At 49.8% G+C, this 14,538-nt stretch overlaps 1 protein-coding gene across 2 annotated transcripts in view; it reads right to left on the reverse strand.

The window, feature by feature from the left end:
• The window catches only part of CFAP54 (cilia and flagella associated protein 54), an 82,381-nt gene extending 78,264 nt beyond the window's left edge, over nucleotides 1-4,117 (reverse strand). Inside the window, exons 1-3 of one of the 2 annotated variants that reach the window (XM_076074435.1) lie at nucleotides 3,852-4,117; nucleotides 1,644-1,749; nucleotides 425-565 (exon numbers count right to left, since the gene is read on the reverse strand). In XM_076074435.1, coding sequence (XP_075930550.1) covers nucleotides 425-565; nucleotides 1,644-1,749; nucleotides 3,852-4,102 — 498 coding nt within the window. In that variant the 5' untranslated portion in view covers nucleotides 4,103-4,117. Of the gene's footprint in view, nucleotides 1-424; nucleotides 566-1,643; nucleotides 1,750-3,343; nucleotides 3,762-3,851 lie in introns of those variants that run through there. The other variant, XM_032972396.2, reaches the window with a different exon arrangement.
• Between the last annotated feature and the right edge of the window lie 10,421 nt (nucleotides 4,118-14,538).

The raw sequence follows: 14,538 nt of genomic DNA on the forward strand, positions 1-14,538 counted from the left end.
GACTTTACCGAAAGAACCAAAGAATAAGAGTACAACCCTTCGTGAATCCACCGCTGGATGAAGGCCTCCCCACGTGCCGGTCATTGGGGTCGTTTGAACGTACTTCACCACGCTGGTCGGTGGTGAAGGGGAGACCCAGAATCGGTTCATATATCATGCGTCACCGATGTGAGCCATGGTCGGAAATCAAACTCAGGTAGCAAGGTTTGTTGTGCGTTGGCACACACCATGGCACCACCGCTCCTATGGGCTCCAATGTGCTCTTACCTGATCACTGCGTACATTTTTGTGGTTGTGCTGCAAAGTTCTCCGATGTGTTTTCAGTTTGTACGGCATGATGTCCGACGTTTCGCTCAACGAAACTGGGAGAACTATGCTCTTCACTAATTGTTGTAAAAGTGACAGATATATATGATGTACGTACCGTAAGTACACAGTCGCTGTCACCGAATTCTCGTGGGAAGAAGCGAGCCATCAGTTCGTTTAAGTTGCCGATGTCATGAAGAGAAGGGTAGATGTACTGGAGGTATCGTCCGTAACACAGATTCAACGCCATCTTATGGTTCTGTGAGACAGAAAATAAAAATTGAAATTCATAAGCAATCTTAGATTGGAGTTACAAACTAAAGTATAATAAGCATATATACTGATTGAAGCCATTAAAGAGGAATGTTATTATTTTTTTCAATAAAGATACGTGACAAATTATTGTATTTACTTATATATTGCGCCATATGTATTAGGAGAGGTCAAAACATTTGAATATGATAGTCAAAAACGACAACTCCTGACTCCAGTTTACAGGCAAGACAAAGTCCATTTAATATTTTTTTTGTCAGCATGAGGCAACATGTGTAAGTGGTTAATGAATGCATCGAAAGCAAATGCCATGACAAGCACTGGTCTGTCATGCGGTGAGTGTTCCTCATAAGGTGCAAGATTTCCAGATTTTTATACGGTGGAGAAATTTATGAAGAAACCTGTCGTAATATTTTTAATAAAACTGGAAAATCCTAAGCAGAGATTACTCTACCACAAATCAAACTGAAGCCACAGCCATCAGTGAGATATATATATAGATAACTTAATTTACCAATCTGTCGCAGCTTTTTACTTGATTCAATTTTGTTGTACAGGATCTAGCGAGGACTAATTCTAACTGCAAGAATCCTGGAATGTATGGAATTCATTTTTTCTTGGCACAACCTCTGATCTTTCACCTCGGTCAAAAAAGAGTAACTGTTTCCAAAACACAGCTACCTTTCTTTGCAGCTACGTATGTACAAATAGAGGGGAGCCGATGTTACCATGGTAATAGTTGAAAAGTGAGTGTGTGGAGATTGGTCAGTGGTGTCAGGGATGTAGTGTCTGACAAATGTGAGCGTGAGATGAGTATCCAGCAACTAGTGGCTGGTGAGTTGTCTGGTGCGACAGGTATCACATCAGCCCATCCATAGGATGTGATGTCATAAGCCGGTACAACTCCTGACAAAGACTACAAAGGACAGGCAAAATTGGAGAGAATTGATGGCCGGGCATCAATGACACCCACGCAAACCATTGCGAATCAGGGAGACATGATGATGATAATCTGTGCAATTTGTAGTACATTAACAGTGTATATTTAACATTGCAGTACTTACCTTTAATTCCACCAGTATATCCCCGGTGCTGAGAAGCTTGTTTCGGAATAATTCAGTTGAGATTTTATGTTCGTACTTATTCCATATGGCAAACAGCATATTCGAGCTGACAAAACCATGAAGGCACAGAGAGAGGCCATTAGTACAGATACATAACATTGCTGCCACTCGGCTACATTGTGAAATTGTATTTTTCTGCATTTGGGAGCAGTTGAACACACAGAACCATAGCGTGAGAGATGTGCGTTCCCAATTGTCAGATTCAGTCCGAAAAAAACTGAAAATTACGCCTCGATAGGAACCTGTCAATTGGCACAATGAAAACCCGTGAAAATGTTTAATCTGAAGGGATTTTCTACAAGTTCAATGTTTTTTAAAACTAACATTTCGGATTATATGAAAAATTGGCAGTAAATGACTGTTTGAAACGATGAAAATGCTCAAATTTAGTGTATAAACAACGAAAGTAATAACAAAAAGTATAGCTTATGATTCTCATGATTCATTGTTGCACAGAACATGCCAACGTTGGTTGAACGTTGGCATGGGTTTAGAACCGTTGGATCAACGTTGGCCCAACGTTCTACTAACCCGCACTGACACACGAGCGGTGAAGTATGGTCACGCAAAAAAAACACACAAACACAAAGATCACCCTTGTAGCCTGGAGGGGCAAGTGCTGTTTGCGAACACCTATGAAGGCCGGCAAGGTGCAACACCATGCCCGGCCGCCTTTGTCTCCCCAGCGGCTTAGGCAAAGTTTGACTTCCATATTTGGGGGGGGGAGGGCAGGCGTTCGCTTTGTCCCTCACATTATGAATTGTGGATGCAAACGATTATTTTATATGTAAGTCTTAATTGTAAATAACTGAAACTAAATTAATAGAGGTATCCAATTTGGGCGGGTCATTGCCCCCCCCACCTCCCCAGCCGCAAACTGTGCCCATGGCCAGCGGCGAAGTTGTGTGGTGCCACGACCGGGGAGCAACTCCTTCCCGGCCCCTGCACCGAGCACGCAACCCGCGCGCAGCACACACGCCTCGTGTCCTGGCGGGGGATCGCCTGGCACGTCGGGCTTTAATCCGAAGGGCCCCTAGAGGGCAAGTCCCACGGTTTCCCGGCGCCAGGAGATTGGCCGACCCCCGCAGGACAGGTTACATTGCCGCTGCTCTCGTGCTAACCTGCGGGGCGCCAGCGCGTGTGAGAATACAAACGTCGGCAGTTGCTGCAGAATTAAGTCATTGTGTGGACGCGGTGTGGGGTACAACCGCTTCGGAGCGCGTCTTAGCGCGCGTGCGGGGTAAGCGGGTAGCCACCCGCCGGCGCGCACATTCGCGCAGCCGTTCGACGCCGGTCTTTGTGTGGAAGCGGATTTGCGGATAACCACGGGCAGACGTTCGCGCAGCCGCTTATCGCCAGGCTCAGTGCGGTGCGCTACATTAGTGTTGTGAGTAGCGGGGGCGCGCTACTCGCAACACTAATGTAGCGCTGCAGGCGTTGGCATCGGCGTGAGTGACGGTGCGCGCATGAGGGCGAGCGGAGAGAGCGCGCTCGTTAGAATCAGCGCCCGCAGAAGCGTGCACGTTCGCGCCGCCGCGATAGTGCTCGTCGTGCTACGCGCGCATATTAACGTGTAAGCACCAGCAGGGGAGCGTGCGTGGTGGTGGTGGTGGTGTACGTGGGCGTGCGAGGAGTAACACCGTGCGGCGGTGAGCCAGCGCTTGAGGCCGTGTCTCTCCGTCGAGAGGGCGCTCGCGCGGCGAGGATCGATCACCCGATCGGTGGGGGCCCGGCGGGAGCTGATCGATGCGGCGGAGGAGGGAGTGGAGGGGGCAGACGTCGCTCCCCACTTGCCCCGGGGTGGACGCCGGCCCCCACTTGTTGACTACACACCGCACCAGGTACTCATTTGAGGCTGACTCGACCATGGGGAGGCCCAGGAGCGGTTTCAGACAATCGTCGCCGGTGTTGGCCGTGAAAGGGGAACCGAACTCGCCGTTGCCGGGGGTTAGGAGCGCGGCGTAACCCCTCCCCGCGCCGTGAGGCCACCGTCCAGCAGTGGATCGACGACGGTCGGCACGTGCAACAGGAGGCGCGCAGGCGACTCGCGCGCGCGCCTACACCGGTGGACGCGTGCGCGACGAATCCATCATTCGCGTAACGTGTTGACAGTCAACTTTGCGCGCTGCGGCCGAGCCGTTGTGTTACCGTCTCGGCCCCGTCTCGCCTCGGGACCCGCCGCCCGGCTCCCGCCTCACGGACCCCAGCAGGGCCCCGAGCTCCTGCTCCAGGGCCCGGGGAGCCGCGGGGCCCCGGGGACGCGCGACCAGAGGGCCGCAGCCGGCCACGGCGTCGTCCACTGTCGCTGAGCCCCGCGACGCCATCGCCGCCTCTGCTCCGGCGTCCCCCCCACCCCGCCGCGTCTCCATGGCAACGCGGTTGGAGGCGCGCGCCGCCATTGGTTTGTGTTGGGTCGGGTTCTTGGGTTTCAAGAGCCCCGTTGGTTGGTATGCGGTGATGATTATTGGGTTTCAAGAGCCTTATTGGTTTGTATGGGGGTGATGATTATTGGGTTTCAAGAGCCTTATTGGTTTGTATGGGGGTGATGATTATTGGGTTTCAAGAGCCTTATTGGTTTGTATGGGGTAATGATTATTGGATTTCAAGAGCCCCATTGGTTTGTGTAGGGTAATGATTATTGGGTTTCAAACGCCCTTTGATGTTTATGGGAATTAACATTTTTCATGTGGTAATGAAATAAGGTTTAACCTCTTTTATTCCCCTAATTTTTTTTATAAAGAGCCTGCCTGCCTACCAATGTGAGCATTGGGGTTTCTACCTATCCGGGAACTGGCAGGATTTCGTCTTTCACGGCCAAACCGTGGTCTCAAGTTCATCGAGTTGAAGATGTACGTATGTATATTGAAACTCTTTCGCAGAAGTTGATGCTTTCAGCCCGGTTGCCAATGACCAAACAAGAACCATGTTGAATTGTGTCTGTCACTTGATGTTGGATTTTGATTGTACTGCGAAGAAAAACCTCGACAGCAGGGCAGCACGTGAAAAAGATACATCAGCCAATGTATGTTGACAGACAATTAAAGGGACACCAGAATTAGTTTTGGCATTATCATCAAGTGGCCACTCTCTTCACACAAACGTAGTGCACTGGCGACACTGTTATAGTTCACCTTAGCCTGGTGACCTCACGTGTGTCACGGTCGGATTTAGTTGTCTTTGGCTTGAGATACCAGAGCAGAAAAGACTCTGATTGTGCTCCACTTACGTAATTAAACAAATAGGCCGTTAAGATCAGCGTGGATTGCCTTTGGAAAGTTAATGAAGGATAACGAATAGGAGCTAATCAATATAGTATACCTGAAGAGGAGAGTTTCCAATAAGTGCATACATACGTTCCTCAACCCTTCATTGCTGGGTGTCAGATGGGGAAAATTGGAGGATGAAACTAAAACCTAATACAACGGCAATTGTATTCATATTAAAATGATGAGTGAACGCTCCTATTTTTCTGGATAAGAACGCGTATGTTTAGTGGGCCCTGGACAAGTGTCCTGTTTTCCTTCCCCTAAACCCGGTGCTGACCTCATCGCACAATTCGAATAGATTTGGGTGGGAACCTAAAATGCATTATTAAACTTCAGGACGTACTACGTAGGTTTTGGCGACTGTACATCAGATGACAAACTCACATCGCTAGCAGCAGCCGCAGCTGACAACTTTACCTTCAAAAGCTCCCGGCAGGCGCAGCGAAACGTCGGACATCATGCCGAGCAACAAAGCAGTACAACCTGAAAACAAATCGGACCACAAATAATAACATGGTGGCCGCGTCACCTTAATTTCTGACACGGTGTCACGGTGTTTAAAATCTCCCGAGTAAGGAATGCAAGTGTCTTCAGTGCGTGCGTGTGAGTTGCATACATATATGGGGCGAGCTGCACTTTCATCGCAACCGATGTGGTGCGAGTGGAGTTATATGGTAGGGGAGAGTGGAGGAGATGAGGTGTGACCAGAGACCACACATACACGAGTCCACTCCGGGTCCACTCGTGTGTGTGTGGTCAAGTCAAAGTATCTGCTCACTCAAAGGAGCAATATGGGCTTATTCTCATCTCCATTGACAGCCCTGAGCCAGTGGTAGGAAATTCCACGTTACTGTGGTGAGGGCTGGCCTAGATATTTATATTGTCTCAAGAGGAGACAAAAGTGCTCAACATTGTCAAGGACACAATATTAACTGGAGAGCCCCTTTTAGCAGTCCACTGCTTGATGAGGACCTCCCCACACTGTGGGTCGTGGGGGTTACATGTCCATACTTCACCGCGACTGTCACGCTTGATTGAAGGCTGACACCGTAGACATGGGAGCATAAACGTGCAGTACAACATAGTATGTTGCTGCACTGCACTCTGCTGCCCACAATGTATCCCCGCAGCAAATTTCCAATGGCATTGTAAGCTTCTTGGTCACCCATCCACGCACTATGCAGGCTGATACCTGCTTAGCTTCACAAGATCTGACGACATCGGCCACATTCCGGGTGCTTAGGTCATGGGTAGCGTGGAAGCTTTTGTGTGATGGGAAATCAGATGTTGTATTTCATTCACTTGGGGAAATGAGCAGACACAAATGTGTATCCGTTTCACTATAGCACATTACTTGTCTGCTTAACATTGTACAGTAGTGCATCTTTCCATTGTTCTGATTTTCCTACAATATGTATGTTAAATAATAATAGGATTATGCATTTCAGGGGGGTTTTGTCTGAGTAATGGTACATGGTATGGTGGCCCCCAATAAAGACCACTGGTCCCAACCCCCCAGTTCCACAATTGTTTCATGTTGTGTATTTGTCGTGTGCTGTTGCCACACGCAACGTTGCACTTACGTTTACCGAGCGCATTAAATAAAAAAATATCCTGCACGATATCCATGCGACAGCCTGCGTAACCTCCCTTAAATGGCAGGAGGACGCGACCGAGATTGGACGATGATTGCGGAGATTTCGGACTGCTGAGTCTCTGGTGCGTGTGATTTCTGAATGTTGATTGTCAAGTGAGTGGTCAGTTGAGTAGTGAGTACGTTGTGTGATTGCTGACTTGTGAGCGTGGTTGCGGAGTGATGAAGCGAGTTGTAATTACTGGAGAGACGTCGTCCTCAGATTGTAAATGTTGTGGCTTGACTCTCCAACACACCGGTTAGTGCTGTACTAGTGACGAATTGGCACGTTCTGTTTACGTGACAAGCCTTATTAGTTGGCTGTGTCGGGTGGTGGCGGGCTTAACGACACCTTTATATATGCACGCGATCTGACCCAAAAACCTCTATGATGGATAAGTGATGAGTGTCAGGTGAGTGGTTAGCGCGGTTGATGAGTGGTGAATGTCAGGCTACCGGTGAGTTATGTGATGTGAGTGTTAAGTGTCAGATGAGTGGTGAGTGTCAGGTGAGTGGTTCACTGTGAGCGTGGTTGCGGAGTGATGAGTGTCAGATGAGTGGTGAGTGTCAAGTGAGTGGTGTCAGGTGAGTGGTAAGTGTCAGGTGAGTGGTTCCCTGTGAGCTGTGAGCGTGGTTGCGGAGTGGTAAGTGTCAGATGAGTGGTGAGTGTCAGGTGAGTGTCAGGTGAGTGGTTCACTGTGAGCGTGGTTGCGGAGTGATGAGTGTCAGATGCGCGGTTTCAGTTTTTCAGGGGCGCTGCGGTGGCGAGATGTTAATTACCTCGCCTGATATACAATAGGTCGTGGATTCGATTCCAACCCTGACGCATGCTGTATGTTTGGAGTTTGCACGTTCTTCCCGCGGTCGCGTGGATTTTTCGCTGGGTTCTTCCGATTGTTCCCCCCCCCCTTTCCATATTTAGAATCAACGTGTGCGTTTGGAGTATTTGGCCGCGAGACATTTCCACGTGATGATAAGCCACTTCGTTTAGCTATCATTCGTGACGGCCAGGTCGCTTCTAAAAAGATAGCCACGTAGCTCAGTGGGCCTTACCTGGTCAAATAAAAAATAACACTATGGGGGCGGTGGTGGTGGTGGTGGCTGCGGACTGGACGAGTGCAGCAGTGTAGCGGTGGTGGTGGTGGGCGAGGTCACCCTTGGCTTGCAACGATAAAGGAAGGCGTCCTTTCCCCGGCGCTGCGTGCGTGCACAGTATTTCCATAATCAGTAGTGGTCCGATTGTTTACACTAGTGGCCGGGAAGCGCTCTCGCTCCCTCGCTCGCTCGCTCCTCTTTCTCAAAGCCCCCTTACACCCCCCTCCCGCACCAAAAAAAGTCCTCTCTTGCCCTGCCCCACTCCTTCTTCTGCGTGACCATACATGGGCCTCGTGCACGCGTGAGCTCTGGGAGGTGGAACTGCGAGAAAGTGCCCAGAAAAGGGCCGGCTTTTTGCAAACACGATGCAGCTGTTTTGGCTCAACATCACAATTCGGGTTAAACACAAGACGGGCGAGGGCTTCATAGCTCATTGCTTAACATCGCCAGCACACCCGCCCACCCCCCTGAGTGCGCTTTAAGATATATATACACATTCATATATACGTATATTTGTTTACGTAGAAGCGACTGTAAAGGTACTGCTGCTACCGGCCGGTGATGTAATGGTTATCGCAGTGGACTTGCAAGCCTGCAAAAGGTCGCCCGTTCGATCTCTCGGCGTGGCAGTTGTAACAATGGGCGAGTTTCTGATACCGCTCCCCCCAGTCTGCTCAGGGTTATACAGGGGGGGGGGGGGGGGGTACACCACGTTAGGTGTGGTGGGGTTAAGTGTGGGAACTCCGACATGTAACCAGCGTGGAGAGGTCCGTCCAAAATGCTATTTTTAGCAGTGGTTCTTAACCTTTACTTCAGCCTTACACCCCTTTGGTTAAACCAGTATGATGTTAATACATACATTGGGGTTTGATGAAACAAAGTAATTGTAATTTTTGATTTAAAGCTTTCGTGACTGCAGGGATTCATATTCTTGGTTCTTTCTTTCGGTAAAGTCACGTAGAAGGGAAACAATAAAGTAATAAAAATATAAAACAATAAAATTATCACGATGTTTCGACTGCAACACAAGCAATCATCATCAGATGTGAAAACCACAGCAAGAAAATAACCGCCACTTTTTTCAAATTTTCTTGCTGTGGTTTTCACACCTGATGATGATTGCTTGTGTTGCAGTCGAAACATCGTGATAATTTTATTGTTTTATATTTTTCTTATTTTATTGTTTCCCTGCTACGTGACTTTACCGAAAGAACCAAGAATATAAAGTTATTGTACTTACGTGCCCGTGCTTAATTTGTGTTTCGATTATTTACCTTTTGAAAAATCGAGTCATGTCTCGCACCCCCAGGGGGTGCAAGCACCCCAGGTTTCAGAGCCACTTCTTTAGAGGGGGCTCTCTGGAGTTCCCTCTGGTGGAGGCACCAGCAGTGGAGTGAGCAAGGCCTGCACCGGGTACTTTCTCCTTTTTTGAAAGCTGCCGTAGCCCCACAAAATCGTGCCTCGTTCCGATTTGAATTGTAGCGATGGGTTGTGTGCATGCCATCACCAGCAGCCGTGGTCATTCCACTGCTGGATGAAGGCCTCCTTCCCAATCGGTCCGCCACATCTAACGATCCTGCGATGTTAGTAATCCACCCGGTACCCGCACGGGAGCTGATTTAATCGCGATACTTCCTTGGCGGATGCACTGTCAGACGCGTTTTGTCCCTTGGCTGCCACTCCCTTATTATTATTGACCATCGTCCCACGATCTCGTCTGGCGAGGTGTCCTACCCAAGCCCATATAGTTCGTTTTAACGGTTTCAATTATGATTATGTCACGAGCCCGCGTGTTTTCTCTCATCCACGCGTTCTTCTTTCTATCTCAGAATGGCATCACAAAGCACGCGTCCCTCCACGCTTCATCTTGTGGGCACTTTTTCAGCCTCCGTTGCATATTTTTCATTTGGGACCACGTTTATAACCCCGTATGTCATCGTGGGTGGTAGGCATTTGAACGACCCGTTATCTTCTCGAAGCGAGTACATGGCAATGTGACGTGTGTGTATGTGAACAGCCCTTTGACATAAATCCACGGTTGGATGGAGGGGGTGGGGTCTCCATACACTCTGGTGGGACGTGACGGTTTTGTGACCGTGGACATGAACCACGCTGTTTGGTGCTCCTTGGTGGAGGCTAGGGATTGGTCACCTGCAGCTCCGGTATACAGGAGGTCGTGGGTTCGATCCTGACCCTGACGCCTGTATATTTGGAGTTTGCGTGTCTCTCTCCCCGTGGTCACGTGGATTTTTCTCCGGGTCCTACGGGTTTTCCCTCCACGTTTAGAAACATGCGTTTAGAGTATTTGCCTGCTAAACATTTCCACCCGATAAGCCACTTCGTTGAGATATAATTTGTGATAGCCAGGTCGCTCCTGAAAAAATAAGTTAATACCTTAAGTGGGATTTACCTGGTGAGTAAAAAAAAATAGTTACGTTTCATTTGTATATTTTTAAGTGCTTTATTTACCTTTCTTATACTTTGCACTCCTATTGTGTTGTTTATGTATTGTTTGTTGTTGTAACGTTCTGACCCCGTGCCCCTACTGGATACATGTGAAAAAAGAGCTTTAGAGCTCATCGGATTCCTCCAGTATGAATTAATATTCCATTATTAAGGACTGCTTTGTGACATTCTTCACACGCATTGCAGTTATTGAAATAGAGAGGGGGGTTTTTACCGAATTAAAAATAGATTTATCCTCTTGTTATTTTGGTTGGCGACCCTTGATGTAGGTGCATAGCATGGACGTGGGAGCATAGAATGTACGGTACGACAATGGATGTTTGCTGCACAGTCAACCACGCAGCCTATAGAGAACATGCTATGCATGATGGTTTCCCATCCGAGCACGATCCACACTCAACCCTATTTATATCTGAGATTGGACGACTACAGAGGCATTCCAGGTGATTTGGTTCAAAGCAACGGCATATGTATTCAGGAAAGCCTCCCTCTCAAGGCAATTTTTAATATGAGTTTACTAAATTTGGATGTTTGGTAAATTCCCTCTTAGGGAGTTTGAATGGGGGCACGACAATTCAGGGTGCCAGGGTAAAATCCATTGTGCAAGCGAAGGAATGGAGTCCGCACAAACTGCTTCACGATATCACTTGGTGGATTGTCATCTCTTGGTCGTCCTTGCAGCCCCAGTGGCTCTGGGAGGTTCACGAGTCTGTACGCAATCCAAAGTGCTGGCACACAACTGTGCAGAGGTGGGGTTAGGTGGGCCACGCAGAGATCGCGATGCGATGCAACAACTTAAGTGGGGAGGTCAAGGGCTGTCATCCCGTCGTGTTTGCTGGTTTTCTCCAGCGAACTCTCTCGCTTTGCCTACGCACGCCATCCTCACCAGACGTGCTAACTGCCGGATGAAGTCCTCCCCAAGTCGTCACCATCTCTCAGGACCCTGCGATGCAATGATCCACCCAGCAGTTGCACACGAGCTGATTTCATAGCCCCCATCTCCCCGATGGACGTCCTCTAATAATAATATCAAAATCCATTATCTACAGCTATGTCTCGCCTCTTCCAAGACGTCTGGCGCGAGTGAAAGAATAGTCCTCGATATCCTCTAGAGAGGGCGTGGGAGGCTGTCTAGAACTCGCCTCTAGCTGACGCCCTTCCTCCAGCAGTGGCGTGATGCAAGCAATTTCAGGCCTGCGCCTTTACCTTTACGACCCCTTTGTTGTCAATCAGTCGCCTTTATAGCCAAGCCTCTGGCCCGTGCATGATGCATGCATCCATGGGGCTTTGCTTCACGCTTCCTTTTCCCGGCTAAATTGCCAAGATTACAGTGAGAGAGAGGCCCCTAAAGTGGGAGCAGTGTAGTCTCCCTGGCCGAAATGCCTGTGTCACGGAGAGAGAGGAGGCGAGTTACCGCGGCCCAAGTGTCGTCATCTTATTGGAATGCATCCCAACCCCTCCGCACTCCCCCCACAGTGGGAGCAGGAATGTGCCCGTGTGAGTGTTCATCTCCAAACAAGTCTGGCCCCACAACGTGATGTAATTATTACACTATGTTTTACCCTTCGTGTATAAGCGATATCGGTGTGTTTGAGCACCGCCTGTATCTCCCCTCTCTCTATCTCGTGTGTGTGTGTGTGAACGTGCTGGAGTGTAGCGGTTAGCGCTACGCTGCGTTATGGAACCCGGCGACCCGAGTTGGATTCCCATTCACGGCCAATACCAGTGGCGAATATCTGAACCGGTCCTCGGCCTCCCCTAGGTCGACTCAGCCTCAAATGAGTACCTGGTGCTGTGTGTAGTAAATATTGACGATAGAGAGACAAAGGCGGTCGGGGGTATTGCTGGCCACCCACCCCCTCGTGTGCCGTTCCTGCCTTCATAGGTTCTCGCTAACAGCACTTGCCCCAACAGTCCGTTAAGGGCATGCGGGGGGTCTTTGTTTTTGGTGGGGTATTCTGCAGTATTTACCCTGTCACGTGCCCAACCCGCACTAATGACGCACGTGGTGAAGTATGGCCGCTCTCACGCCTGCCAACACATTCACTGCATTAATTGTGCAGCCCTAATTCACGAGTGAATCTCACTGCGCGTAAAAAAATGTACACGTTGTAATAAATGATAACTAAACAACAATAATAATACAGGAGGAGCGGTGGTGGAGCAATTCGCGCATTGCGCTTTAGATCCAACGACCTCGGTTCGATTTTTAGCCAGGACTCGCGTCAATTGCTAAAGTGATAGCTGAACCTGACCTTGCCCACTCTGTGCAAGGCATTGCACTCTCAAACACAAAGGAGGTACAGCCCCCAAAGAGATTAAAACTCGAACAAGCATGAAGCAAAGGGCAACGGATTGCCAAGGAAACATTCAACTGTAGCAGCAGGTCTTGCTTACGCAGCGAATCGCTCCTTCTGCATTTGTTCAGCATTAGCCGGAGAGGACACCAGAGATTAAACAGATCTAAAGGCAAAGATGCCCCGTGTAGCCTTAACAGACTGTTGGAGAAAGTGCTGCTCGCGAGGAGCACCGATGATGAAGACCGGCACGGCGCACGAGGCGGTCAATGGCCAGCACCACACCCGGCCGCATTTGTCTCTCACGTGGCGATGTTTACTACACATTTGAGGCTGACTCGACCTAGGAGAGGCCCAGGCCCGGTTCAGATCATCGTTACTGGTGTTGACCGTGAGCAGGAATCGAACATGGGTCGCCGGGTTCGCAGCGCAGCGCGCCAACCGCTACGCTACCGCTCCCCACAAACGCAACATTTAAAAAAACACACACACGCTCCTTCACTAACCCGCACCGACCAGCGTGGCGAAGTATGGTCAAACAACACTACCGGAGGAGGTTCATCGCGGTTGTTCTGTTGTTGCTGCTGCTGCTGTGTGGTTTTCCGATGTTTTTTTCGCGGGGGTTGCACCGTGGGGTTGATTGGCACGGTGTCCAACGTTTCGCTCTGCATGCTTCGAGCTATTTCAGGAACGCAATTCAGTTCCCGAAGAATTGATACATCCCGAAAAACGCGTCAGAGAGCTATTGTAACGTGGCCCCCATGACTCCAGAGCCGTCCCTAGGGCACACGGCGAATTGGGTTGACTGCCCAGGGCCCCGCGCTTTGGGGGGCCGTGCGCTTCGACATCGCCGCGTCAGAGGTAATACTTCCGGTTTAGTTTGAAGGCGTAGGGGGTGCCACACGGCGCGACTTGCCCCGGGTCCCGCACCCCCCTCTAAGGACGGCCTTGCCCATGACCCCCACGGCATTGAGAGGCTCCAAGTCAAGCCAGCAGTGGATTGACAGAATGTCTGCCGCGTGTACTGTGTGCGACCAAGCGATAGCCTCGTGTGCGTGCTCGCTAACAGCACTTGCCCCAAGAGTCTGTTACGGGCTTGGGGGGGGGGGGTGAGAGGTCTTTGTGCTCTCCGCTCTTTACACGAACGAGTGCCGGTATTCATCTTACTTCGGTGGACCTGAATCAATTGTGGAGACTCCTCGTTACCATGGCAGGGGCAAGTCTGTTCTTTAAACGATCAATGCTGACTTTCCACCACGTGGAGATGATCAGATCACGGTGGGATGACGACGGCGATGATGATGATGATGATAATGAGCTGAGTCGATTCCCAGCCGCGACGTGAAACGCGCGAAAATTCCTCCACGCGAATGCGAGTCGAATCGTTTTCAGCAAAGCGCGCCGCTCGCCATCTGTTAATTCCTGGAAGGGTTTTTTGGGTGCTCGTACGGAACAAAGTACACCGGTGTTGAGCGAGGGCCTCACCCACGACGTACGGAACGGGGGCGGGGCCGCAGGTGTATTGGCCGCACTTGACGCTGGCCAGTGCGGAGTTGGTAAATGCAGGGCGCATCGGACGGTACAGCGGTCGATGTTTTTGTCTTTGCTGAGCTGCTCTATGCTGGCAACATAGTCCCCCACAAGAGCCGGCAACACTTGTCCTACGCACGGTGGTCGCACATCCAAAAAACGATGAAGCACAGAATGTGTTTGTTTGTTCCATTTGCCGGCATTCGGAACCAAATAAGGGTTTTTTTTCCAACATAATTTTTATATATATATATTTTTTCAAACAGCGAAATGCAAGACAAGTGTTTTATATTGTAAGTTCTCATCGCATTAGGCAAGCCAGTGGCGTTTGGCAGGGCACGCTCTCCTTATGGGTTCTCCTTAAGTTGCACCCACGGGGTACGCAAGCTCCAACAATGATCCCGGGGAATAATCACGGGGAGCATTGCAGCACTTAAAAAAAACTAATCGAAATATTGAACACATTTGGTGGTCGCGCCTCGTGGCGCAATCTCATCGAGGTGCTCTGTCCACAGGGGGGGGGGTGGGGAAACGAAGATCGAAATGTG

This window comes from Petromyzon marinus, chromosome 48 (genome assembly GCF_048934315.1).
Source record: "Petromyzon marinus isolate PM22_M1 ecotype Great Lakes invasive population chromosome 48, UKy_Petmar_22M1.pri1.0, whole genome shotgun sequence".
NCBI lineage: Eukaryota > Metazoa > Chordata > Hyperoartia > Petromyzontiformes > Petromyzontidae > Petromyzon > Petromyzon marinus.